Raw genomic sequence first — 25908 nt, 5'->3', positions numbered from 1 at the left:
GACAGTTGCCTGAGGACACACAGGGAGATGCTGAGAGGGATGGCTCCCCAGAGAGAAGGCATCTGCTCTGGAGGGCTGAGGGAGTCCCTGCAGCCGCCTCCCAGTCTAGAAGCCTCACTGGGAACATCGCCACCATGCTTGCAGCTAGGGATGACCCCTGGACGGTTCTGCCAATGGGAATTGAGCCGAGGTGACTTGAATCAATGACGATGAGATGGGGGCGGGGCACCGGAGTCTCCTCTCCCGTCAGCTGGAACAGCAGAGTGGCCTCCCGCTCTAACTGTGTATGTGATAAGAAATGGGCCCCAGAACCAAAAGAATAAGGGGAAAAGGGTCTGCCGGGGCAGCTGTACAGAGGGGAGGGCGCCGGCCCTGCACGCAGCCAACTGGGGTTTGATCCCCGGCATCCCATATGATCCTGTGGACCCACCAGGAGTGAGCCCTGGGCACAGAGCCAGGCGTCAGCCCTGTGCACAGAGCCGGGAGATAGCCCTGAGCACAGAGCCGGGAGTCAGCCCTGAGCACAGAGCCAGGCGTCAGCCCTGTGCACAGAGCCGGGAGATAGCCCTGAGCACAGAGCCAGGCGTCAGCCCTGTGCACAGAGCCAAGAGTCAGCCCTGAGCAAACCCAGTGTGCACCCCCCCCCCCCCCGCATTAAAGGAATCTGAGTCCCCAAGTGCCTTCCCCAGAGGAGTGTATCTTTATGGCCACAAAAGGAACTGAGCCCTAAGGCCCTGCCAGCCCAAGTCACACTCTGGGCTCCCAAAGGAAAAATAAATCTCAACCTATCGGCCTAACAGGCTGAACATACGCTTCGTGCCTCAGACCCCTGGTTTGAACTGTGTCCCACCCCCCGTCCCACATCACCAGCAGGGTCGACTTCTGAGCACTGATGGCTGGTCTGCCCTCCTCGTGAGAAACACGGGCAGTGCTGAGGGACCCCATGGCATTGCGGGGATCGAACCCAGGTCAGCTGCATGCAAGGCACACCCCGCCCAAGAAAAAAACGCTCTTGATCTTTCTTAAAACAAAAGTCCTGCGGTCTGATGCCTCATCAGTGCCCCAAGCGCTGAAGTGAGTCCCCCACAGTGGCCACAACCCCCCCCCCCCGTAGGCTCCAGCCACATCAGCCCCTCACCCCCCACCCACGACAGCGACTCACGTGGCCAAGTGCTGCTCTTGAGTGCTTGAAGGTTTTATTTTTCAAGTATGAAGGCTTGGTCGCCCACGGGGGCCAGGGTCACAGGCAGCAGCGGGGATCCTGAAGCCCAGGTGGAGGGGTGGGGCGGGCAGGGCCCGTGGGTCCCATCTGTGCCCGGGACCCTCTGCTGGGTGCCAAGCGGCCGAGGTAGGTGTGAGAGAGCCTGGCGCGGGGAGCAGGGCCTGGGCTCACATAACCGCACAACACTGGCACGTTTTCTGCTTTGGAGCACTGGTCTCGGAGGCCTCCGGAGCAGCAGCGGAGGGCAGGGGCTGGCGGGCAGGGGCATAGCTGGGCACAGGGTGGGCACTGGGGTTGGTCCTGGGCCCCTTGGCCTGCAGCAGCGGCTGGCACTCTGGGGGCTGCTCTGCTGGGGCTGGGGTCACCTCCACAAGGGGCGCGGCATTGCCCGAGGGGCTCGGGCCCTCAGCTGGGGTCTGGGGTGTCCCTGAGGCCGTTTCCACCTCCAGGCAGTCCTCCGTGGTCTTCTGGGGTGGCTGGGCTTCCATTTCCTGGGTGGGCTCTTCCCTGGCCCTCAGGGCAGCCCCTGCCTCTGCCTCCTCGGTGGGCCCCTCCAGCCCTTCCCCAGGGGCTCTCTGTCCTGCACTGATGTCCTTCTCCACCTCGGGGGTCGCTTCCGACTGGGAAACAGCCCTGGCTCCGCTAGTCTCTGCCTGCATCTGCATCGATTCCTCACCTCCTTCGCTGGCTTCTTTCAATAGCTCCTCACCTCCTCCTCTGTCTGCTTTGGGTGACTCCTCCCCTTCCTCTCTCTGTGCCTTCAGGGCTTCCTCACCTCCTTTGCAAGCTACTTTCAAAGATTCCTCACCTCGGACTCTCTCGGCTTTGGGTGACTCCTCACCTGCTTTGCTTGCTCCTTCCAATACTTCCTCACCTCCTCCCCTGCGTTCCTGCGGTAACTCCTCACCTCCTTCTCTTGCTACTCTGATTAATTCCTCACCTCCTTCTTTCGCTACTTCCAGTAATTCCTCACCTCCTGCTCTGCCTGACTGCAATAATTCCTCACCTCCTCCTCTTGCTCCTTCCAATAATTCCTCACCTCCTTCCCTGCTTCCCAGCGATAATTCCTCACCTCCTTTTGCTACTTCCAATAATTCCTCACCTCCTCCTCTTGCTCCTCCCAATAATTCCTCACCTCCTTCCCTGCCTACCTGCGATGGGTCCTCACCTCCTTCTCCCTCGGGCACTCCTGGGGACCCCCCTGCCGCATCTCCCCTTTCTTCACCTCCTGCGGCCTCTGCTGCCCGAGTCTCCTCCCCTCCCCTCTCTGGGCCACCAACAACTTTGTCCCTGCTCCCCTTGGCCATGAGTGCTCCTTCACCCCTGCTGGCCTCCTCCAGGACACCCTCACCTCCTCCCGGTGCTCCACGCTCCTCCGCCTGTCTCCGCTCCAGCTCCCAACTGGCCGCGCCCCCGCTGTCTCGCGGCCCCTCAGTCCCCTCCAGCCCCAGCTCCTCCCAGTCCTCAGCGACGGTCACTCTCTCCACCCAGATGAAGGTGCCGTCCTCGCCCCCACGGCCCCCCTGCCCCGCCCCGTCAGGGCTACCCCTTCTCGAGCCTTCAGGGAGGCTGGGTGGTGCCGGGGGGTCCCTGCCTGGCTCCCCCCGGACCTCCAAGTCCCCTCCGACCCCCTCCCAGACAACCTCAACGACAGCCCGGTCATCCCTCACCCAGGCCGGGAGGTCGGGCCTGCCCACGTCCAGCCTCTCCCCGATGGCCTCCAGCACCATGGCCTCCACCCTGGCCTCCAGCTCGGCGCCCGTGGGCTCCCCGGGACTGTCCTCCGTGGCCCTCAGGCCCTCCCACACCACCTCCACGACACCCACGCCACTGTCCTCGCCCTTGGCTGCCCCCTCTACAGCCGGCACAGAGCTGGACTCCAGGCCGGGGCCATTGGCTTCTGCAGACACTCCCGCTGCCCTGGGCACCTGTCCTGGCCCAGGGGGGCACTCTGGGGGCGTGCCCGCCAGTCCAGCTGGCAAGGAGGCACGCTTGTCCTGGTCAGCCTGGCCTGGGGGGGGGGGTTCAGGAGAGAGACAGGACAACAGGGTGAGGGGGAGCCCCGAGGTACCTTCCCTGGGACCCCCGGGGCTGAGGGGTTCAGACACGCACCTGCAGGGGCCGGCTCCATAGGGGGCTGCGAGAGAGGACGCTGGCCCTGCGGGAAGGGCAGTGTCCAGGTCAGGGGCACCCAGGTCCCCCCGACACACCATCGGACCCTCACAGACCCCTCAGCACCCCCAGCAGCGCTTCCTGGACACAGACTGATCCCAGGGGGCTTTGCCCCGCCAGCTGCCCTGGTGACCAGGCCAGGGGCTATGAAAACTTCCATTCCAGCAGGCAAAGGCAGTGAACACAGATCTAGGCAAGGAAATAGATCCCGTCCAGGAGCAAGAAGGGTCTGGGAGGAAACGGGAAGCAGGTGGGGGGCGCTGGGGGGCCTCCCAGAGGTCTAAGGAGCAGGGGGGCTTCCTGGAGGAGGTGGCATGGCACAGGGAGAGACCAGAAGACAGCCGGGGGGCGGGGACACAGGCTTCAAAAGCAGGAGGCCCAGTGTGGCATGGTCATCTGAGCATTACCGGGAGCAACTCCTGAACACAGAGTAAGGCTCCAACTCTTGGCCCAAACCCCTGCCCCCAAAAAATAAAAAATAAAACAAAAAACCAGGGGCCTGAGAGCTGGTATAGTGGCTAAGATGCTTCCCCTTGCACTGCTGGGCTGATTCCAATCCTGCTAGCACGGGGTCCTGATCACTGTCTGGGATGACCCCTGAGTGCAGAGCCATGAGTTGTCCAAAGACAAAAACACAAACCAGGGACTGGAGTGGCACAGCAGGGAGGGTGTTTGCCTTGCACTCAGTCAACCCGGGTTTGATTCGCAGCATCCCATACGGTCCCTTGAGCACCACCAGGGGTAATTCCTGAGTGCAGAGCCAGGAGTAACCCCTGTGCATCACCAGGTGTGATGCAAAAAGCAAAAAAAAAAAAAAAAAATCCGCAAACCAAAACCCAACCGCACCAAACATGCAGAGTGAGTCTGTAGGAGGGAAGGTGTCACCCACCCACGCACGGGTTCAAATTCCAGAACTTCACAGGGTCCCCTGAGCACCACCCAGGGTCTTTCATGAGCACAGAGCCAGGAGTAACCCCTAAGCATGGTCAGGTATGGCCCAACCCCACCTAAATAAACAGAAATAAGTGGAGACAGCTGAGAATGTGGCGCTCGCGGGCTCTCAGGCCTGCATCGGATGGATGCTACGCCATAAAGTGGACCCGAAACAGAAGCCCAAACCCACACGCAAGGCCAGAGCCACAAGACAGCAGAGACGGCATATGCCTTGCCCATGGCCAACTCGCCTTCAATCCCCGACATCGCATCAGGTCCCCTGAGCCCCACCAGGAATGGTTCCTGAGCTCAGAGCCTGGAGTAACCCCCGAGCACCACAGGGTGTGACCCCAAAACCAAAAATAAATACATTAATAAAAAAAAAAACTGCGTTCCTGCCCCAAGCTGCAGGACACTAGGCCTGCATCTCTTTCCCTTAGGGTCTCTCAGGGGGGCGGGGGCCTTAGGGGTCCTGAAGGTCCCGGGATGGAACCCGGCTCTCCCTTTAGGCCGTCTCGGCCACCAGCTGTAACCCACCTGCGGAAGCCCAAGCCGCTGGGTGCTTCCAGATCCCCCCACTGCCTGGCGGGGCCCTCAGCGCTCAGCGACTGGGGAAAGGGAGGTCTGAGGGAAGAAACTGATGCAGAGGCAGAGAAGCAGCACCGCCCCCGGCCCCGGTAGGGGGCTGGCCTGGACCCCCAAGCCACACCCCTCCCCCAGCTCCCCACTCACCTGTCGGCGCCAGATGGGTCTGCTCCCGGGCCTGTGCAGTGCCCCTGTGGACGCACTCTGCAACAGCTGCAGCTGGGCCTGGAGACTGGGCAAGAAGAGGGGTTGGGCCCCCGGCTCCACCGACACCCCCAGTCTCCCACAGTTGGTCTGCTTGGATTTTGGGGGGCTCACACCCGGCAGTGCTCCGGCCCCCCTTCCCCCCCTCCACCCTCGCTGGGCAGAGCCAGCGGGCAGGGAGCGCAACTCACGTGAACAAGCTGTCCTCTAGGCTCTGGATGCGGGCCTGAGCCTGAGACTCAGGGGTCGGGGGGTCCTCCGGCCCCTCTGGCTCCTCAGCTGCCCCCTCCATAAGCCACCGGTCCCGGAGAGTCTTTCTCTGGACATGGAAGGCAGCCCAGCTGGGCATATCGGCGCCCCAGCCCCCATACCACACAGGTGGACATTTCTCCCGGGCCGCAAAAATCACCCCTCACATCTCCATCCTTCCGCAATGGGACGGACACCCCTAAAGGGGACAGAAGTGTCCCCATGGGCCCCTGGCCGCGCTGGGCTAACATCTGCGGAGCCTCCATCCTCTTCCCAAACATGAATCGATGACCCCCCCATCCCCGCCAAATTTGCAAGCAATGTCCCCAGCTGTTCCCCCACCGGACAGCGGCTCGGATGCGCTCGCCCCGGACCCGCTCTCGCGGAGATGCCCCGCGCCCCGCTCGTCCCGCACCTTGAGCCGCTGCACGCGAAGCTTCTCCTCCTCCAGCTCGCGCCGCGCCGCCCGGATCGCCTCCTGCAGCCGCCGCTTCTCCTGCGCACAGACCCCCGAGCTGCCTGCGAGCGGGGCGAGGTGGCCCGGTCCCCCGCGGGCTCGGCGGGGGGTGCACCCGGGCCGGGGCTGCGGAGCGCGGGGCGCGGGGCGCACGTCGGGGTTGGGGCGGGGCGCTGACTCAGCAGCAGGCGGGGGCGTGGTCGCGCGCGGGAGGCGGGGTCAGAGGGCGTGGTCTTTCCCGGGTGTTGTTTGTGGGCGTGGTCATGGGCGGGACGGGGCAGGGGCGGGTGGGCGGGGCCCGGATGGGGGGCGGGCCCTGCGGTAAGGATGCTGCAGACTAGGTTAGCTCCCACCTGGGTCTGTGGGTTAAGTGCTGGGCAGGGGAGGGAGGGCTGGAAATGGGGGTCAGAGAGGAGATCCAGAGCTATGGGGCTGGAAGACCAGAGCTGTAGGGGCTTAAGGAAAAGAGGATTCAGATCTAGAGATGAAAGGAAGGGACGGGACCGGAGAGTAGGGAGAGATTTTGTGTTGCAAGCGGCTGACTCGGGTCCGATCCCTGGCATCCCACAGGGTCCCCCGAGCTTCAGCAGGAGTAATATCTGAGTGTGGAGCCAGGAGTGACTCCTGAGAACCCAAAAAGAAAAAAAAGAAAAAAAAGGAGGAAGAAGAAGGAAGAAGAAGGAGGAGGAGGAGGAGGAGAGAGAGAAGAAGGAGAAGAGGGAGGAGAAGAAGGAGGAGGAGAAAAAGGAGAAGGAGGAGGAGGAGGAGGAGGAGAAGAAGAAGAAGAAGAAGAAGAAGAAGAAGAAGAAGAAGAAGAAGAAGAAGAAGAAGAAGAAGAAGAAGAAAAGAAAAAAATAGAAAGGAAGGAAGGAAGGAAGGAAGGAAGGAAGGAAGGAAGGAAGGAAGGGAAAGGGCAGTCTTGGGAACGGGGCGAGAGATTGGAATGGGGTCCAATAAGATGGAGTCCAAAATTGCAAGCGAAAAGTGGGCCAGATAGTTAAGCCAGTGGGAAGGGTGTTTTTCTTGCCTCCTGTTTGACCCCAGCACCTCAAATCATTCCAATGAGCCCCCCAGACCAGAAACCAGGAATAAGCCCTGAGCACCGCGGGGCGTGGCCTCAAAAATCAAATGTAGAAACCAGATCATTGGAGTGGGCACGAGAACTGGGGCAAGTGCCATAGTGGGGGCCCTGAGAGAAAGGCTGCAGAGACTGGACCTCCAAAGTTGGGGGTTCATGGGCACAGGTGCCCAAGGATGGGGGTTTCACAGCCAAGAGGGTAAAGACGTGGAAGTTCAAAGGACGGGGGTTCAGAGAAATGAGAAGTTAGAGATGGAGTTAAGACGGGATGTGTGGGAGGAACCGGGCAATTGGCGCGCGGGAGCCGCCCCCTTTGCATTCCGGGGTGTCCAGAGAAAGACACAGCCAGGGAGTGCCGGTCGCTCCGGGGAACAGCAGCACTTACCGCGATAACCTCTAGCCGCTGTCGGTAGAGGGCGCTCTCGGCCATCGGCCTGAAGGGAAGGGGCAGGGCCTGAGCGGGGTTATTGAGGCCCGGGTCTCAGCACCCGGGTCACAGCCCCTCAGGGCCCGCGAGCCTCTCCCAGCTGGAAACTGCATTTCGTAGCCTGATACTCTCAACCTAATAAGCCCACCCCAGGTCTTACCCTTTCCAGCCATCCTGTGTGCTGTGTGTCTCTTTCTATAAGCCCACCCTCTCTGGACCGCTGCACTAGCGCTGTCTGGGAGGCGCTAGAGCAGATGCTGCAGGGGTGGGGGACAGGTGAGGAGCCGAAGGACGATGCACAGGGTCACGTGACCCTGCAGTGGCCGAGGTAACTCCCAGGAGTGGCCTGTGGCATCCTGGCATATGCCGGCCCCTGTTCTTGGGGCAACGGTCACGCAGTCATCCTGCCTAGCACTGGACTCTGGGCTGGGAGGTAGAATTGCGGTGTAAACTTTAACCTGAGGTCGTCCTCCCTCACCCTCAGCGACTTCCTCCTCCTTCTGGGATGACCAGCAACCCCATTTCCCAGTCTTCAAGAATATCCCTGGCCCCCTCTCCTATCCCCCTCCAGGTGTCTGGGGACAGTGGGACAGTCGCAGTATATGATGGACAGGCAGCATGGACACAGGCCAGCACCGAGAAGGAATGACCTGGCCTGTGGTTCCCGCCTCTCCCCGCAGGTGGGGCCGGAATAAGGCCTGGGTGATGCATCGGCGGTGACCTCAGAGCCCAGAGGCTGGGGGCCCAGATGTCCCCTGCCACCCCAGGAAGGCTCCGCACCTTGCAGGTACTTAGCGCCTACTATATATAGGCCTCTAAGAGCCGCGGGCGGCAGGCCCTTCACCACCTCCGCCAGCCCTGCCACTGTGGCCTGGCACCGGGACAGAGGATAGATAATGCAGCCCACGGTCACCTGCTCCCCCTCTCCTCCTTCCCAAGAGGGCGGAAGCACTACCCGTCTGGTGGCTGGGGAAACTGAGGCTCTGGGATTTTATTTTATTTATTTTCTTTTTGGGTCACACCTGGCGATACTCAGGGGTTCCTCCTGGCTCTGCACTCAGGAATTACTCCTAGTGGTGCTGGGGGGGACTATATTGGATGCCGGGGATTGAACCCAGGTCAGCCAACGTGCAAGGCAAACACCCTCCGCGCTGTGCTATGGCTCCGGCCCCTGAGGCTCTGAGATGTGTCCAGAAGTCTCCTGCTGCCTTCCAAGGGGGACTTGAGCGGGGAGCAGCCTGGGCAGCCCTGGCGGGGGGCAATGATGCTGCTTCCCTGCAGCCTGCACGGGGCCGTCCCTCCTAGCTTCACCCCAATATCTAATCTCCCTGCCTCTTCTTTGCTGGGGAGGTGCAGGGGGATCGGGTTCCCGTTTCCAAGCTACCAAGGTTGCAGCTGGTGAATAATGCAACTGGGGACCCAAAAGAGTGAAAAGCTAAGTTGGGGTTCTCTGGGGGGCGCCTTTTCTGCAGGTGTCCTGCAAGCATCTGGAACTGAGTCCACCTCATCCCTGAAAAGCCCCTCAAGCCCCAGTAGCGAAATGCCTTGCACCTCCACCCCCTGTGGGGTCCCCCACGGCACCATTTCTCAGGGCAGCTCAGCGGCTGTAGTTGGGGGGCCCCCGGGACACCTGGCCATGAGTTTGGGGACTTTCCACTGTGCTGTCCGGCCTGAACAGTCAACATTTTCGGTGGCACCGTCAGCCCTCAACACCCATGAGGGAATCCGGAGATAAAATTCAGCCAGAACGTGCCCGCACCCCTCCCCTGCAGGCTGCGCTTGGGACTTCCCAGGGAAAAAAGAGGGGTCCGTATTCTGTCCCCCCCCTCACTGGCTGGGGAGTTTCCGGGGTGGCCCCACCCCTCCATGGCTCCTGAGGAGCAGAGCGACAGAAGCGATGATGCTCATGCCGGGCGCCAAGCCCCGGCCCCCCCTCGGCCCCGCACGTGCCCTCCGCCCCCACCCCACCCCCACACTTACATGGGTGCTGCCGGCGCCCACACATGGTTGTCGAGGGCCATGGCTCCCTGGCCGGGCAGCAGCTCTGCTTCCCTGCAGCCTTCTGGAAGCTCTGACCTGGGTGGGGTAGGGTGGGGGGCTGCGGGGTGGCACTGGGTGAGCAGGTCTGGCGGGTTTGGGCCCCAGGCGGTGCCGGCTGGGCCGGGGGCTGGGGGCTGGCGGGCTGTCCTGGGCGGCGCTATCAGCTTTCCTGATCAATTATTCACCAGCATGGCCTCCGGCCCCAGCAGGCGGGCTTGGGCCTCCAGCTTCTCTCCTGCTTGGGGCAGCTGGCTGGAGCCCCCCCACCGGGGGTCCCAAGACCCCCTCGAGGAGAATAGGCACCCCCAATCCTCCAGGGTGACCCCTCCTTGGGTCCCTCAGACTCTGCCCTCCCTCTCAGAGTCCAGCCAGGGACAGGGGCTGGGGGCCTTTAAGCACACGGGAGCCCGTCGGGGTTCCAAGGAACTGGATAATGGGGTCCAGGTCACTGTTTTCCTTTGTTTGTGGGTCACTCCTGGAGGTGCTCAGGACTGACTCTTGACTCCGTGCTCAGGGATCACTCCTGGCCAGGTTCGGGGGACCCTATGTGGTGTCAGAAATTAAACTCACATCAGCCGTGTGGAAAGCAAGCACCTTTCTTTACCTGCTGTACCATCACACTGGGGCTCTAAAAGAACATTTTTTTTTTTTTTTTTTGCTTTTTGGGTCACACCCGACGATGCACAGGAGTTACTCCTGGCTCTGCACTCAGGAGTTTCTCCTGGCGGTGCTCAGGGGACCATATGGGATGCTGGGAATCGAACCCGGGTCGGCTGCGTGCAAGGCAAACGCCCTACCCGCTATGCTATCTCTCCAGCCCCTAAAAGAATAAGGTAAAGGTAAAGGCCCTCCCGTTGATCGTCGATTTGCTCGAGCGGGCCCAGTAACGTCTCCATTGGAGACTTTGTTGTTACTGTGTCTGGCATATCGAATACTCTCGGTAGCTTGCCGGGCTCTCCGAGAGGGGTGGAGGAATCGAACTCGGGTCGGCCATGTTGGCCGCTTGTAAGGCAAATGCCCTACCCGCTGTGCTATCGCTCCAGCCTAAAAGAATATTTTATTTAAAATTTTTTTAATTTGGGGTCAGAGCCAAATTAAAACAAACGCCCTACCCTACAGTGGGTAGGGATGCCTACCCTACAGTGGGTAGGGCGTTTGTTTGCCTTGCACATGGTCGACCTGGGCTCGATCCCCGGCATCCCATAAGATCTTCCAGCACTGCCAGGAGTAATTCCTGAGTGCAGAGCCAGGAGAAAACCCTTGAGCATTGCTGGTTGTGAGCCAAAAAGAAAAAAAAAATTTTAGTTTGTTTTTTGGGTCACACCTGGCACAGGGGTTACTCCTGACTCTGCACCCAGAAATTACTCCTGGCAGTGCTGGGGGGACCCTATGGGATGCCAAGGATCGAACCCGGGTTGGCCATGTGCAAGACACTTTACCCTCCTGTACTATTGCTCCAGCGAGCTCCAGCCCCAAAGAACATAATTTTTTTTCTCTTTTGGTCACACCCTGCGATGTTTAGGGGTTACTCCTGCCTCTATACTCAGAAATTACTCTTGGCAGGGCTGAGGGACCCTATGGGATGCCAAGGATCAAACCGGGGTCGGCTGTATGCAAGACAAACACCCTACCCCCTGTACTATTGCTCCAGCCCCAAAGAACCTATTTTAAAATGTTGTGGGGAAGGTGGGTGGAGCGATAGTACAGCGGGTAGGGCATTTGTCTTGCTCTCAGCCGACCCGGGCATCCCATAGGGTCCCCCAGCACCACCAGGAGTAATCCCGGAGTGCAGAGCCAGGAGGAACCCCTGTGCATCGCTGGGTGTTACCAAAAAGAGAAACAAAAAAGTTCTGTCTGCTTGTTTATTTATCTCTTAGGCCATACCTGGTGGTACTCCCAGTCCCCCCAGGTGAATAACTCAGAGCTCTGCCTGCAGAGCCATCTCCTCTACAGGATGATTCTTATTTTTGTCCCACATCTGGCAGTGCTCAGGGCTGACTCCTGGCTTCGTGTTCACTCCTGTGTTCAGAGGACCATTTGTGTTGGAGGTATCAAGTCGGGGCCGCCGTATGCAAGGCTTGCCCCGTTCTCTCTTTGTCCCCCATAGTATCTTATTTATTGCTTTTTTGGAGTCACACGCGGCGGTACTCAGGGTGACTCCCGGCTGTGTGCTCAGGGATCACTTCTGGCAGCATTTGGGAGACCATATGAGGTGCCCCGGGCAGGTCCCTAAGCACAGGGAGCAGAGAGGAAGGTGGTGAGGTAGCTGGGAGGAAGGCCTGGTAAGCCCACGCTATGGCAGGAGAGAGATAACATGCAAATAAAGCAAGTCAGAAAGGTAGGTGCACTGAGTAAAGGGGAGGGCTGAGCGTGTGCAGCAAGTGGGGGGGGATGACAGATGGAGAGGGTGGGTGGGGTCATGCAAAGGACCTGTGGCAGGGTGGGAGGGGCGGGGCTTCAGGGCTCAGCCTCCTGGAATGCCCGTTGGAGCTCAGTCCATCAGTGGCTGCGATCTGACCAGTCGGCCAGGCATGCTGGGAATGTGCTCGTGCCTCTCAGGCAGGGTGGAGGCAGCTTGGAGAGCCTGAGAGGGCTAAGGGTGCAGGCAGGACAGGGCTGGACTCCCAGAGGCAATGGCCTGGAAGATGGGTGCAGGAAAGGTCTGCAGCCCTCACTGAGTAATGATGAGAACTCGAAAAAGGGGTGGTCTGCCGAGTGGAGGGTGCCTGGTGGGCACAGGGGACACACGGACACCCAAGTTGGCCGCTAGTAGGAGGGGACCTGGAGTGGCTGCTGGGGAGCCCCTTTCCACTCAGACAGAGCACGCACTGTCCGACCGGGACACAGGGGCAGAGCCTGGAGAGATTGCGGGTCACTAATGGGCGTCCCACACGGCCAGTAACCTCCCTTCAACGCTCTGAGCACCCACAGATGTGGCCCCAACAGAAGCACCCGGGAGGGTACCAGCGATGATTCAGTTCGCAAAGCTGGGGTCCTGCCCTGGCACCGTGTTGGCAGCTGCGGGAGCAGGGGGGCGTGAGAGGGGAACAAGCAGTCAGATCACTGGGGACTTCTGGGGGGGAAGCGTCACGAAGAGGGTCCCCCACAATAAATGTAGCTCAGCAGAATATGTTAGTGTGAGGGCCTGTATTTGATCCCTAATGGGGGCAGGTGGAGAAAAGGGAGAAAAAAAAAGAAAGAGGAAGAGAAAGAAAAAGAAGGGAGGGAGGCAGAAAGAGAAAAGGCAAGAAGAAGGAAGAGGGGCTGGAGCAATAAATAGCTCTGCGGGTAGGGCGTTTGCCTTGCACACGGCCGACCCGGGTTCATTCCCAGCATCCCATATGGTCCCCTGAGCACCGCCAGGAGGAATTCCTGAGTGAAGAGTCAGGAGTAACCCCTGTGCATTGCCGGTGTGACCCAAAAAGAAAGAAAAAAAAAAGGAAAAGGAGAGAAAAATGGGAAAAGAAAAAGAGGAAGAGAAAGGAAGAGGAAAGGAAGGCGGGGCGGGACAGACCTTGGGTGGGTCGCCGCGCAGCCCGGCTCCCTCGGTCCAGCCCTCCCAGCCCCGGTGCCCGCCCCCCGCGGCCGCGGCGTCCCCTCCTCCCTGTCCAGCGCGCAGTGGGCGGCGCCCTCGGCGCGGGGCGGGCGGTGGAGACCGAGTGGCCTCGGGACAGCCCCGGCGCTGGGGCGCTCCGGGGGACGGCACCTGGTGCCCCCTAGAGCCCGAGGGGTGCGCCGCAGGGGTGGAGGGTGGAGGGGCTGCCGGGCTGGCACCGCCAGGGAAACGGGGGTACCACCTACGGCCCAGCGCTCAGCGTGAGCCAAGCCGGGGCGGGCAGGTGCCAGGGTGGCCCTCAGCGGAGAGACACCGGCCGCGCAGCCCGGACCCCGGGTAGCAGGCGGGGTCCGGGACGGCCTTTCTCGCCCCGAGCCGGGTTCCCCAGCCCGCCCGGACCGAAGCCGCGGGCGTCGAGGCGGACCCGCCGCGGAGGCGGGGCGAGGGCGGGCTGAGGCCTTCGGACAGGTGCTGGGGGCGGTGCCCGGCCCTGCCCCTGGGGCCGAGTCCCCAGGCCGGGGCGGGTCAGAGACGCGGTCCGTGCCGGCGACGCCTCGGAATCTGCGGGCGGTGGGGGCGGCGGACACAGGTACCACGCAGGGCCCGGCGCGACCCAGCTCGGAGCATCCAAACCTCGGCGCGTGCAGCCTCGGAGGCTTCGGGGCTGGACCCGCGCGGGCCCCGGGGCTCGAGAGCAGGGCTCCGGGGTCGCCCGAAGAGTGCGCCAACGAGCCCCAGAGCCCGGGCCCGGCGGGTCAGGACGCCGCAGCTGGGGACTTGGAGCGCCCCGGGCCCGGCAGCCACGGCGCGGGGGTACCGGGGCACTGTCGCTCCGCGGGGACGGGCTCGGCCGGCCCCGGGCGCCCTCGCTCGCCGCCGCCCATGGAGACGCCCATCGAACGGGAGATCCGCCGGGCCTGCGAACGCGAGGAGAGCCTGCGCCGCCGCCGGGGCCTGAGCCCGCGCCGCGCGGCCCGCGAACTCGTCGAGCTGCGCGTGCGGCCGGTGCTCTGCCGGCCCGACCCGGTCCCCGCGTGCCCGCGCGCTCTGGAGCGCGCGCGGGCGGGCGCGCGGATGCGGCGGGACATCGAGCGCGAGGCGCACCGGCAGGCGGCGCTCGTGAGCCCCGTGGGCCCGGAGCCGCCGCCGCCGCCGCTGGGCGAACTTAAGCGCTTCTTCGAGGCGGCCGGCGGCGGCTCCTCTCCAAAGGCGGGGGCGGCGGGGGGCGGCGCGGGCCCGCCCGGGATGCCCGAGCGCGGGGGCCGTGCCCCGGGGCCGGCCCGCTCCCCGCCGCCCGCCGCGCCGTCGCTGCTGGAGCAGGAGGTGCGCGCGGCGCGGGAACGCGAGCGGGAACTGCAGCGCCAGCGCCGCTGCGTCTATGGCACCGCCGAGGGCGCCGAGCCCGCGCCCAGCCTCGCGCGTAAGCCTCGCGCCACGGTCGCCCCGCTCCGCACCCTGGGCTCTTAGGGGTCCCTCCCGCCCAACTCTGAGCTGCTCCACCCCCGCGCTAGGAGGGATCCACCCTCCCACCCCCACCCCGTCCAGCTGCCCTAGATTCCTGGGGGCGGGGACGGGGATTCCAGGTGCTTTTGTCGGTGTCACGACACCCCGGCTGGATTCTGGCACTGCCAGGCTGTCTCTGCCCACCTGGGGTTCACCTCCCCCCAACCTCAGCCAGGTCCCCCGCTCCAGATGGAGACGTCCGTGGGGAGAGGGGTGGGTGGACGCCAGCGTGTTTGAGGGGCGCGGCCGCCTCCTGCTGGCGAGAGGAGGGGCGCGCCCGACTGAGCGCCTCACCGCACCCCCGACAGCGAGCAGGGGCGACGGCAAGTTGGCGGTGATCTGGCCTCCCCGCGGAACGAACTTGGAGAACGCCCCGGAACAGGTAGGAACCCCTTTCTTTCCCCCGCTCGGCTGGGGCGCGGGTCGCCCGATCCCTACCTGGCCCCCTCGTCCCACTGCTGCGGCTCTCCAAAGCCCCCTGCGGCAGGACGCACAGTTCCGCGCGCGGCCAGGGGGTGGCGAGGCGGCCCGTGGCAAGTCCACCCCGCGGTGCGCTGCTCCCCCCCCAGCCCTGCCCCCCTGGAGACCGGCCTAAGCTCCGGCCGCTTCTTCTCAGGACCAGCGGAAGCCTTGAGCCCGGAGCAGGCCGGACCCGCCCAATCCAACGCCCACTGGACGCGCACCCCCAGGAGGACGCCCCGTCGGCTGCGCCCCGGGAAGGTGAAATCGACCCCCTTGGAACCTTTCTTAAACGGACCCGGTTCTCTTGAAAACTGTTAAGTCCATTGGGAAATGGACCCCCGAACCCACGCACACGCGCCCCTCCTGCGAACGTGACTGTCCGTCCCACCTGCCCAGTTTGCCCTTCCGAGAGGACCGGGTCCCCGCCGCGTCCGCCACACCCAATAAAGCCACCCTTCTTCCCGAGCCCCGCCACGCAGTTTCTGGTATTCTTTTCCGCCCCCTTCATGGGGTTGGGGGCCAGCGGGGGTTGGAAAGTCGCAGTTAGGGTCGGAATGTGACCTCGTCGCCCAGTTCCGGGACTGCGGATCCCGCCCCCCAGCCGGCCCCTCCCGCCCCCTGGCGGCGCGGGCGTGAACTGCAGCCGCCGGACAAGCGGTCACACGCCTCCCTTCCCCCTGCAGGCGCCCGTGTGCCAACATTCCCTGGTGCCAAGGGCGCTGAGCGCTAGTGAGGAGGCGGTGATAAGAAGTTGTCCTGCCCTGGGGACATCAACAATAACTGCCCCCCGCAAAAAAATAGCGGGGCGCAGGTGAGAATGCCAATTCCTTGGTTGGGAAAGCAAAATCGCAGGACCCGGGGAGTATGTTGGCAGACAGGTACCTAATTCCACGACCCCCAAACTCCCAGCAGGACCTGCGAGCCCCTCCTCCAAAACACAAAAAAAAGACCCCTGCGGTTACTGTGAACATTTTTACTTCATTTCGTGGTGGAAGTCAGGCCACACCAGGCTGCCGTGGGGACCCCTTGTGTTGGGGATCAAATCTGGGCTGCTGCTGGCAAGCTCTTCACCTCTATCGGCTCTCCGGGGAGTCCTATTTTTCTTGGGTCACACTCAGGGGTGCTCAGGGGGGATCATATGTGGTTCCCGGGCTGGAACCCGGGTTGGGCCTGTGCAGCCTGACCCACTGTATATGGCTCCAGCCCCTCTATTTCCTCTTACCGTGTTTTTCTTGGCTTTGAGGCCACACCCCACAGTGCTTCTGGCTGAGGATGTGCGGGACTTGGTCACAGCTGGTGATGTTCAGGGAACACTCCTGGTGGGGTTTGGGGGACACTATGGAGAGCCCGGCAAGCTACCGAGAGTATTCGATATGCCAGACACAGTAACAACAAAGTCTCCAATGGAGACGTTACTGGGCCCGCTCGAGCAAATCGACGAACAACGGGAGGGCCTTTACCTTTACCTTTACTTTACCTATGAGGTGCCAAGGATTGAACTGGGGTTGGCTGTGTGCAAGATGCCTTACTTGCTATACTAAATAGCTCCCAAGAACCCCACTTTTTTGGGGGGGGCACACCTGGTGGTATTCAGAACTTACTCCTGGCTCTGTACTTAGGGATCAGTCTGATGGGCTTGGGGGATTCTATGGGATGCTGGGGATTGATCCCTGTTCAGCTGAGTTCAATGCAAGTGGCCTACCTGCTGTACTATGGAATCCCCTTTTTTGGGGGAGCCAGACCCAGCGGCTTACTCCTGGCTCTGCACTCCTGGCAGGCTCAGGGGACCCTGTTGGTGCTGGGGATTGAACGTGGGTCCGCAACATGCAAAATAAACGCCCTTCTGCTGCACTATTGTTCTGGCTCCAGAGCCCACTTTTTGAAAAAAAAAATTATTTTGCTATTTTTTTTGGGGGGGTCACACCCGGCAATGCTCAGGGGTTACTCCTGGCTCTGCACTCAGGAATTACTCCTAGCAGAGTCCAGGGAACCATATGGGATGCTGGGAATCGAACCCGGGTTGGCCGCGTGCAAGGCAAACACCCTACCCGCTGTGCTATTAATCCAGCCCTGAAAGTTTTATTTTGGGTAGGGTGCCAGAGATTGAACATGGCTTGGCTGCAAGGCCAGAACCCATTTTCAGGCCCCAAACTGGACCAAGGAAGCAGGTCACAGAGAGTGGATTCTGCTGCCAGGTTGGGGGGCGGGGCTTGCTCCCTCCTGCCTGTGATGAGCCCCAAGGCAGCCCTTGTCCAGTACCTGACACCTAGGGGGGCCCTGGCATCAGCACAGGGTCAAGCTCCCCACCTCTGTCCTTGGGTTCTGACCTGGAGCCTGCACGGTGCCCATGAGGCGGGTGCAGCTGGTTCTCCCGAGGGTGCCCAGGACAGTGGCTGAGCAAGGCCAGGCTCTGGCCCATCCCAGACTCCACGAGTCCATCCGGCCCAATGGGTGATGCTTAGGCTGGTGGGTCTGAGCATAGTCCCTACAGGGAGATAGTTTCCGAGCAACGCGCCAGTATGCTGGTGTCTGTGGCCCGCAAAGGCCACTGCCCGTGGAAAGGAGCCTGCAGCTGCGCGGAGATGCCTGAGCTAGGGTTTCCTCGCCGTGGGCAGAGTGGGGAACGTGGTTTTGGGCCCAGAAACAGGACATGAGGGTGCTGCACTTGCACATGGGGCTCTTCTGCCACTCCAGTTTTAGCTGCCAGCAGCACACTAGTGCCCGGAGCACAGGTGAGTGTGGGCCCCAAACCTACCAACCAGACATCAAGGACTCAGTATCGAAACAAACAAGCAAAGAAAAGCAAACTCAAGAATTTAAGAGGGGCTGGAGCAATAGCATAGCGGGTAGGGTGTTTGCCTTGCATGGGACGACCCAGGTTCGATTTCCAGCATTCCATATGGTCCCCAGAGCACCAACAGAAGAATTCCTGAGTGCAGAGCCAGGAGTAACCCCTGTGCATAGACAAGTGTGACCAAAAAAAAGCCAAAAAAAAAAAAAAAAAGAATTTCTTAAGAGGCAGGAGTGATAGTACAGCAGACAGGGCATTTGCCTTGCAGATGGTCAACCTGGATTCGAGCTCTGACAAGGGTTCAATCCCCAGCATTCCCTATGGTCCCCATAAGCACCGCCAGGATAATTCCTGAGTGCAGTCAGGAATAACCCCTGAGCATGCCAGATGTGACCCCAAAACAAAACCAAAAAGAAAATTTCTCAAATTCTCACCTGGATTATTATATGCTGAAATATTCTGGTTTCAGTGGGTACAGGTTAAAAAATGTTGCTAGGAGGACAGAGAGATAGTAGGCTAGGGAAGGCGCTTCCATTGTGCCAGGACTGATCCCTGGTACCACATATGGTCCCCATCACTGCTGGTTTTTTTTTCTTTTTGGGTCACACCCAGCGATGCACAGTGTTTACTCCTGGCTTTTGTACTCAGGAATTGCTCAGGGGACCATATGGGATGCTAGGAACCAAACCCGGGCCGGCCACATGCAAGGCAAACGCCCTTCCCGCTATACTATCACTCCAGCCCCCACCCATCACTGCTGGGAGTGAGCCCTAAGTGTAGCACCGCCAGTGTAAAGGTAAAGGTAAAGGCCCTCCCGGTGTTCGTCGATTTGCTCGAGCGGGTCCAGTAACGTCTCCATTGGAGACTTTGTTGTTACTGTGTCTGGCCTATCGAATACATCACGGGGAGCTTGCCAGGCTCTGCCGTGCGGGCGAGATACTCTCGGTAGCTTGCCGGGCTCTCCGAGAGGGGAGGAGGAATCGAACTCGGGTCGGCCACGTTGGCTGCTATCGCACCGCCAGTGTAACCAAAACAAACAAAATGGCCCTACTGATGGTTTGACCTTTCTCATTTAAAAAAATCTCGGGGGGGGGGGGGGGCTGGAGCGATAGCACAGCGGGTAGGGTATTTGCCTTGCATGTGGCCTGACCCGGGTTCGTTCCCATCTTCCCATATGGTCTGAGAATGGCCAGGAGTAATTCCTGAGTGCATGAACCAGGAGTAACTCCTGTGCATCGCTGGGTGAGACCCAAAAAGCAAAAAAAAATCGGGGCTGGGGGGGGTGGCAGCGTGATAGTATAGCGAGTAGGGCAGAGTAGGGCCTCTGCCTCGAATATTGCATCCTATGGGCCAGAAATGATTCCTGAGAGCCATGAAAGTCATGACTGTGTCGTTGGGTGGGGCCCCAAAGCAAAACAAAGCAATCTCTGGGCCACACTGGGGGGTGCTATGAGACCCTGCTGATGGGGGACAGAACCCGGGACTGTGAGACCACAAATGTTAGGGACCGAACCAGGGGCTCCCACATGCAAAGGCTAGGCTCTGCCCCGACCTTTTTCCTTTATTGTGGCTCCTAGAAACCACCAGGCCTAGGGCTTCCTGCCTTGCACGTATCTGACCCCAGCTAGCTCGCGGAGTCCCAGGGGCCCACGAGGAGTGTTTTCCGGAGCACAGCCAAGTGTGGCACAAAAGCAAAAAGAAAGAAGGGTGAAGTTACATATTTTGGTCACTTTAGAATAGCCACACTATTATGTTTTGTGGTGTAGGGCTCAAATCCAGGGTCTCACCATTCCCCTCTCCCTCACTCTGTCTGTAATCTGTAACAGATATATTTAGGGGTGAGAAAGATGGTCCGGTGCGATAGATTTCATGCTTCGCTGAAGCTGCAGGAGGCAGGAGCCCTGGGTTCCATCCACAGCACCTCCAAAAAAAAAAAAAATGTGGGACCGGAGAGACAACTTGGTGGCTGGGGCACAATGTGTCCGGCGTGGGGGGCCAGCTTCTACCCCTGACGCCACCTGGCCTCTGAGCCTACCTTAGCACTGAGCCAGGGGCAGTCTCTGAGAGCCAGGTACCTGTGGCCACCCCCCCCAACCGCAAACAAAAAATTAAAATGATTTTTTTAAGCAGACCAGGGATCAAACCCAAGGGAAGCATCAACTCTACCTCGAAGCCATATCCCTGCCACTTTCACATTTTTTATAGAACCAGGATCGGTTTCTTTTGGGGGCCTTAGAGATCCCTCCTGGTGGCGTTTGGGGGCGACGGAACCCAGATCGGCTGCCTGCGAGGCGCGCGCCTTCCCTGCTCTCTGGAGCCGAAGCCCGGAGTTTGGCGACACTTTCCAAGTTTGCAATCCTGTCTCCCTCTGCGTGGGTTTTCCTGCAGAAACCCAGGATCCTACCAAGGACCCAGGAGATCAGCTAAATTAGCGCTTGGCTCCGAAGCACCAAGCCCGGGCTCCAGGCGAGTCCCCAGGCTCCCGTGGAGCCGGGGATACACCCAGAGGCGTCCCTTAGTTCAGTGCGGGGGGGCACTGAATGCTGAACCTGCAAGTACACTTCTGCCCTCGCAAAACTCCAACCCCGCTCCGGGCTCCACCACCTGCTCGCTGTTCACGTCTTTCCTCCTTCGTTCCGCGTCCCGTCGAAGTCGGAGCTCTCCCCGCGACCCGCGCCCGGGACACCCGGCGGGCTACGAGCCCCGACAGGCAAGAGGCGGACGGGACTCGGGCTCGCTCGCGGGAAACGCCGGAGCGGCCGGCAGCGGCACCGGCAACCACTTCCGGGTCAAACGCTGGGCGTGGCCCCGGCGGTCGCTCCCTCCCCGCCGCCGTCCACCAGTGGGGGTGGAATTTCCCGGCGGCCCGAAACCTGCGGTTTTCTGGGTTCCGGTTGTTGACAGGCTTCGCTACTTCCCTTTCGGCTTCACGCGCGCCCGCTGCGCATGCCCCGACCCGCCCTGGCCGCTCACCGGAGCGCGGCTCCCGGAGACTACATTTCCCAGAATGCCCCGCGCGCGCATCTGGGGCGGGGCCTCCGCGCCCCCAGGGGCGGGGCGGGGCGCGGCGGGGCGGGGTGGGGCGGGGCGCGGCGAGCGGACGGAGCTTGCGACTTCTTTCTTTTATTTCACGCCAAAGTGCTGTGTCCGCGCGCAGGGCGCAGCGGCCGGGCCCGGGTGGGCCCCGGGGACGGCGCGGCTGAGCTGCACCGGGAGAACAAGTGAGCTCCTCCCCTCCCCACCCTCCTCCCCCGGACTCCGCAGCTGTCAAGCGCCAGGCTTGGGGTTCAGGACCCCAGCGCGGTCCACGCCAACGGCGCGCCTGCGCTCGGAGGCTGAGCCGGGCCGGCCTGGCCCGTGAGGATCTGTACCAGCAGGTCGGTGGCCAGCATGTGCGACGGCTCCTCGAACCCGATGGTCAGCAGCTGCTGGTAGTCCCCGGGCGGCTGCGGACACAGAATCCTGGGAGCCGGGAGGACAGGCGTCACCCCCTCTTGTTTTCTCGGGAGCCCCTCCCTCCCCTCCAGTGAGAGGCTGAGGCCTGAAAGAGGCTTTGTTTCAGCCAGGGCTGGGGAGAACGCTGGGGGGGGGGGGGGCAGCTGTTTTCCTGTGGGTGAGAGACGGAGGGAGGTCACGGCTCCCCGAGGCTGAGCTGCGGCTGGCTGTGCGTCCTGAGGCCGGGAGCTAGGCCTCTCTGGGCACCTGTTTCCTTTCTTGGCCAAAAGGGAGCCAGCAGTATAGGCCTCAGCTGGGTGCTGACATCACCCTGAACAAGGCACTTCGAAGAGCACAATAAAATGCTGTGTACCACCCAGCGGAAGCAAAGTGTGTCTGTGTATGTGGAGAGGTGGGTCTGGCGGGTTGGGGAGAGGGGGCACCCCGCAGGAGCTCCCGCCCACCTTGCCGTGCCTTGGCACCTACCAAGAGTAAAGGTCATCATCTGCTGGCCCGAGGGGCACCCACCGGCCGATGGACCACAGCTTCTGGATCTGCAGGCAGGAGTTGGCTGGACTCTGCCCTGCATCTTCCCAGGTGTCTCGGTAGCACAGGAAATAGCTGCAGAGGAGGGCGGGCGGGATGTGGCCTTGGTGCAGCTCCTACTGTGCTCGCCTGAGACCCTAGTTCGGTTCCTGGCACTGCCCAAAGCAGAAAGGTGTAAGTGGCCCCTTTCCTGGCTTCTTCCTGTTATGGCTTCAATTTTTTTTTTTCTTTTTGGGTCACACCCGGCAATGCACAGGGGTTACTCCTGGCTCTGCACTCAGGAATTATTCCTGGCAGTGCTTGGGGACCATATGGGATGCTGGGAATCAAACCCAGGTTGGCCACATGCAGGGCAAACGCCCTACCCGCTGTGCTATCGCTCCAGCCCCAAGGCTTTGAATTTTGGCTGAGAGGGTCACTCATCAGCAGGCCTCTGCTTCTCTGGGCAGGTAGGCTCAGCCTGAACCCCGCCTTCTCTCCTGCCCACCTGCTTTTCCCATGAGAGCTTTTATTTTGATAGGAGGATGCATGCTTACAGAGGAGGATGGTTTTGTAGAAACCCTCGCTATGGGCCGGGGATGGGGCTTTTGCCTGTGCATGTGTGGGGCCCTGGGTTCAATTCCTGACCCAGAACAAATACTAATTTTTCAAAAGGCTGTCCAGGTTGGCTGGGAATGAGTTAAAAAGATGTGTCTTCTGCATGGCAGCAGAGAGCATTGTGACTTTGGTGAGGGGACTCACTAATCCACACTGGGTTCCCGTCCACGGCTGCCGGGCTCCAGGGTGCTTTCCACGTTCCAGCGCATCTTCTTATAGAGGTATCGGGGGAAGCGGCCGGCAGTGTAGGCCGCTGGCGAGCAGTAGCGGAAGATGGAGACCTCGTGGGAAGGGCTGATGGAGAACCGTCCGCAGAAAAAGCAGGAGATGCTGGCGGAAGGTGGGGATGAGATGGGGCCGAGATCCCCATGGCCGCTGCCCGGCTCTCCTCCCGCCCTACCTCAGGGGGTTCGTCTCCTCCAGGTCTACGAAGCCGAAGGAGGCGTACATGAGCACCAGCTGCTCCAGCCGCAGCGTAAGCTGCTGGGAGATGTCTAGGAGCTACAGGGGGCGGGAGCCAGGATGAATCATGGGGCAAGGGGCACCCCCTGCTGACCTCCATAGGACTGAGGGACAACCAAAAGGGGCTGGGGTAACCTGCACACACCCCCTTGCGGACCAGTTCCTGCAGGCCCCCATAGATGGGAGGTACGCTCCGCGCCGCCGCCTCCAGGTACAGGAAGTATGGCTCACACAGCTGCAGGAAGGTGGGCATGGCCTTGGCCAGCTGTTCCTTCTGCACGCGGTCCCTGCTAAAGGGAGAGAAAGGCGGGGGTCCTTCAGTGCCCCCCTCACGGCTCCCCATCCCGTGACCCAAATCCCCAACCTTCGCGCCTCTCTCACGACCGACTCCTCAAAGCCAAGGGGTCACGTTCTTTTTTTTTTCTTTTTTAAATTTTTATTAGTGAAACACCATGAGGTACAATTGTAGACTTACATTTTTTTTTTTTTTATGTAGGAGTACTGCTATTTATTCAGCCACTGATTAGGCTGATTGAATTGTGCATGAACTCCACTAGACTTACAAATTTTTGTGCTTGGATTTCAATTATACAATGATCGAGTACCCATCCCTCCACCACTGCCCATTTTCCATCACCACTGATCCCAGTATCCCTCCCACCTCTCATTCCTCCATCCCACCCTGCCTCTGTGGCAGGGCATTCCATTTTCTTCTCTCTCTCCTTTTGGGTGCTGTGGTTTGCAAAAGGCATTGAGTGGCAATCATGTTCGGTCTATAGTCAACTTTCAGCATGCATCTCCCATCCTGGGAGGATCCTCCCAACACCTTTATTTGGTGCTCCCTTCTCTATCTGAACTGCCTTTTCCCCTAGCATGTGTAGCTGGCCTCCAAGCCATGGAGTGAAGCTCCTGGTACTTATCTCAGCTATTCTTGGGTGTTAGTCTCCTATTTTGTTACTTTATGTTCCCCAGATGAATGCAATCTTTCTATGTCTGTCCCTCTCTTTCTGACTCATTTCGCTTAGCATGCTACTTTCCATGTAGTACCACTTGTATGTAAATTTCATGACTTCATCTTTTCCAACAGCTACATAGTAGGGGTCACGTTCTTGTTGTTGTATCTGTGGGCCACACTCAGAGATGCTCAGGGCTGACTCCTGGCTCTATGTTCTGTGCTCACTCCAGGCAGGAATCGGGGGACTCTGGGATGCCAGAGATCGAACCCAGGTCAGCTGCATACCAAGCAAGCGTCCTCCCTGCACCACTCTGGCTCCGGGCCCGGTGGAACTTGTTGAACCATCCACACCTGAATCCGCTGTGGACAGCAGCTTCAGAAGCTCCTGAGTGGGGCACTGGCCTTGCATGTCGCCCACCTGGGTTTGATCCCTGACATCCCATAGGATGTTCCCAGTATAGCCAGGAGTGATTCCTGAGTGCAGAGCCAGAAGTAACCCCTGCGCACAGCCGGGTGTGCCCCGCCCCCCCCCAAAAAAAATAGAAAAAAAAAGAAACAAAAACAGCAACAATTCCCTGGAGGAGGGAGCCCAAAATTCGAGTTTATACCAGTGTTCCCCCCTTGCTTGCTGGTGCCTGGCCTAAGGACCCATCCAGACCCATATGGCCCTCATCACAACTAGTGGTTTTTAACCCGTCTACACCTGCAGGCTGGTGACTGGAGACCACCAGAGCAAACAGCCTCTCAGGGGAATTCAACGGAAACCTGAGCCTCAGTGAGCGTCAGTTCCTGGTTGAGGGAAGCACATTTTCCTTAGGAGTCTCAAACTGGCCACCAGTGGGCCCAATCACTCCCAACAGCTGTTTTCCTCAACCCTCATTCCACTCTATGCAAATGTGGTCAGGGAGATAGTATAGTGCACACAGCTGACCAGGGTTCGAGCCCCAGCACCCTATAGGACCCCAGTGCACTGCCAGGAATGACCCCTGAGCAAAGAGCTCGGAGCAAGTCCTCAGCACCGCGGTTTACTCCCACCCACCCACCCCCGTCCTCCCCACCCCCCAAACAAAGAGTCTCACCAACAGTGAGAAACTGGGGTGAAAGATTTGGCAAAAGAGACAAAGCAAAGACACGCAGCCATTTGCTTGCTTTGGGTTGTCAGATGCAGCCTGCTCAGGAGGCCTCTGGCTCCTCAGTTTTGGGGTTCTCAGTCCCGGAGTACAGAGGGGCGGGCTTTGGCCTTGCTCAGAGCCACCGAGTTCAGCCCCTGGCATCATGCATAGCCCCCACCCTGACAAACCAGGAGTTAGAGCCAGAACTAAGCCCTGCGCACCACAGCCCCGCACCCCTCAAAAAGACCTTAGGGGAGCTCCAGTGGCGCAATCGGTTAGCGCGCGGTGCTTATACGGCAGTACGTGCAGAAAAAGACCTAGGGTTCTTGACACTGGCGGGTGTGCCTTAATTTGTCCCCCTCCCCCGTCTGCGCCAGCAGTTCGGACCTCACCTGTATAGCAAGTAGCTCTGGAAGTCATCCGCCTTCTTGAGCAGGTAACGGAGCTGCTCAGTGATGGGGCTGAAAAGCGCCTCCAAGGGAAAGCGCGCAGGGGCGGGCCCAGGGGGCGAGGGCGTCGGGGGCGCCGGCTCGGTCAGCGGCCCCCGGGAGTCCTCGGCGTCCGCCTCGGGTGAGTGGCCAGGTGGGCCGAGGGGCGTCAACCACGAAGCATCCCGGCGGGGCTGAGACCCGTGGGCCTCCAGGCCTTCGGGGGGCGGGGTCTCTCCGGGGACCCCCGGGAGCAGCGGCCCCTCGAACCACGGCTCATTGGCCATCCAAGGGCTGGCTGCGAGCTGGGTGTCGTTGGGGTTGGGCGCGCTGGGGGCCTCCAGCCCAGCCCTGCCTCGACCTCTCTGCCGAGCGGAGCCGCGGGAGTTCGCCTCGTTTGAATTTCAACACGCGGGAGGGGCGGGGCGCGCCCGTGCGTGCGGTCCCTGCCGCGCGCCTGCGGAGCCCCGCGCACACGCGCGCTCCAGGGGCGCGGGTAGGGGGGGCGAGGCGCTGTAGGGACCCCTCCACCAAAGGGCTCCGCGCGCACCTCCATATGCCTGGGTGCTGAGGGCTGGTGCCCAAGGGAGGAGGGGTCAAACACCACATGTCCACACATCCGCGGGACACCCCTGCCCCCACGCGCAGCCTCGGACGCCCAGGTCCTGGAACCTCTTTCCAAAATAACCCGGGA

The 25908-nt window shown here is 60.8% G+C and overlaps 3 protein-coding genes across 3 annotated transcripts; 1 reads left to right on the top strand and 2 right to left on the bottom strand.

Moving 5' to 3' along the window:
* Positions 1 to 1239: 1239 nt before the first annotated feature.
* PALM3 (paralemmin 3) lies at positions 1240 to 9398 on the bottom strand. The gene is made up of 8 exons (XM_056119685.1): positions 9308 to 9398; positions 7286 to 7334; positions 5781 to 5861; positions 5308 to 5435; positions 5060 to 5144; positions 3335 to 3380; positions 2574 to 3233; positions 1240 to 1997 (listed from the first exon to the last, which is right to left on the bottom strand). Exons 1-8 carry the CDS (start codon positions 9346 to 9348, stop codon positions 1390 to 1392), a joined length of 1698 nt encoding a protein of 565 aa, XP_055975660.1. The 5' UTR covers positions 9349 to 9398; the 3' UTR covers positions 1240 to 1389.
* Positions 9399 to 13379: 3981 nt separating this feature from the next.
* MISP3 (MISP family member 3) lies at positions 13380 to 15284 on the top strand. Its single transcript, XM_056119574.1, has 3 exons — positions 13380 to 14343; positions 14735 to 14808; positions 15043 to 15284. The coding sequence occupies exons 1-3, from the start codon at positions 13806 to 13808 to the stop codon at positions 15058 to 15060; spliced, it is 630 nt and encodes a 209-aa protein (XP_055975549.1). The 5' UTR covers positions 13380 to 13805; the 3' UTR covers positions 15061 to 15284.
* A 5480-nt stretch (positions 15285 to 20764) lies between these two features.
* CUNH19orf67 (chromosome unknown C19orf67 homolog) lies at positions 20765 to 25501 on the bottom strand. Its single transcript, XM_056119575.1, has 6 exons — positions 25179 to 25501; positions 22865 to 23009; positions 22658 to 22758; positions 22402 to 22587; positions 21601 to 21735; positions 20765 to 21141 (listed from the first exon to the last, which is right to left on the bottom strand). Exons 1-6 carry the CDS (start codon positions 25499 to 25501, stop codon positions 20967 to 20969), a joined length of 1065 nt encoding a protein of 354 aa, XP_055975550.1. The 3' UTR covers positions 20765 to 20966.
* Positions 25502 to 25908: the final 407 nt, after the last annotated feature.

This window comes from Sorex fumeus, unplaced genomic scaffold (assembly GCF_029834395.1).
Source record: "Sorex fumeus unplaced genomic scaffold, SorFum_2.1 ptg000041l, whole genome shotgun sequence".
NCBI classification, from domain to species: Eukaryota; Metazoa; Chordata; class Mammalia; order Eulipotyphla; family Soricidae; genus Sorex; species Sorex fumeus.
Note: the sequence above shows the minus strand (reverse complement) of the source record. Positions and strands in the feature narration are given on the sequence as shown.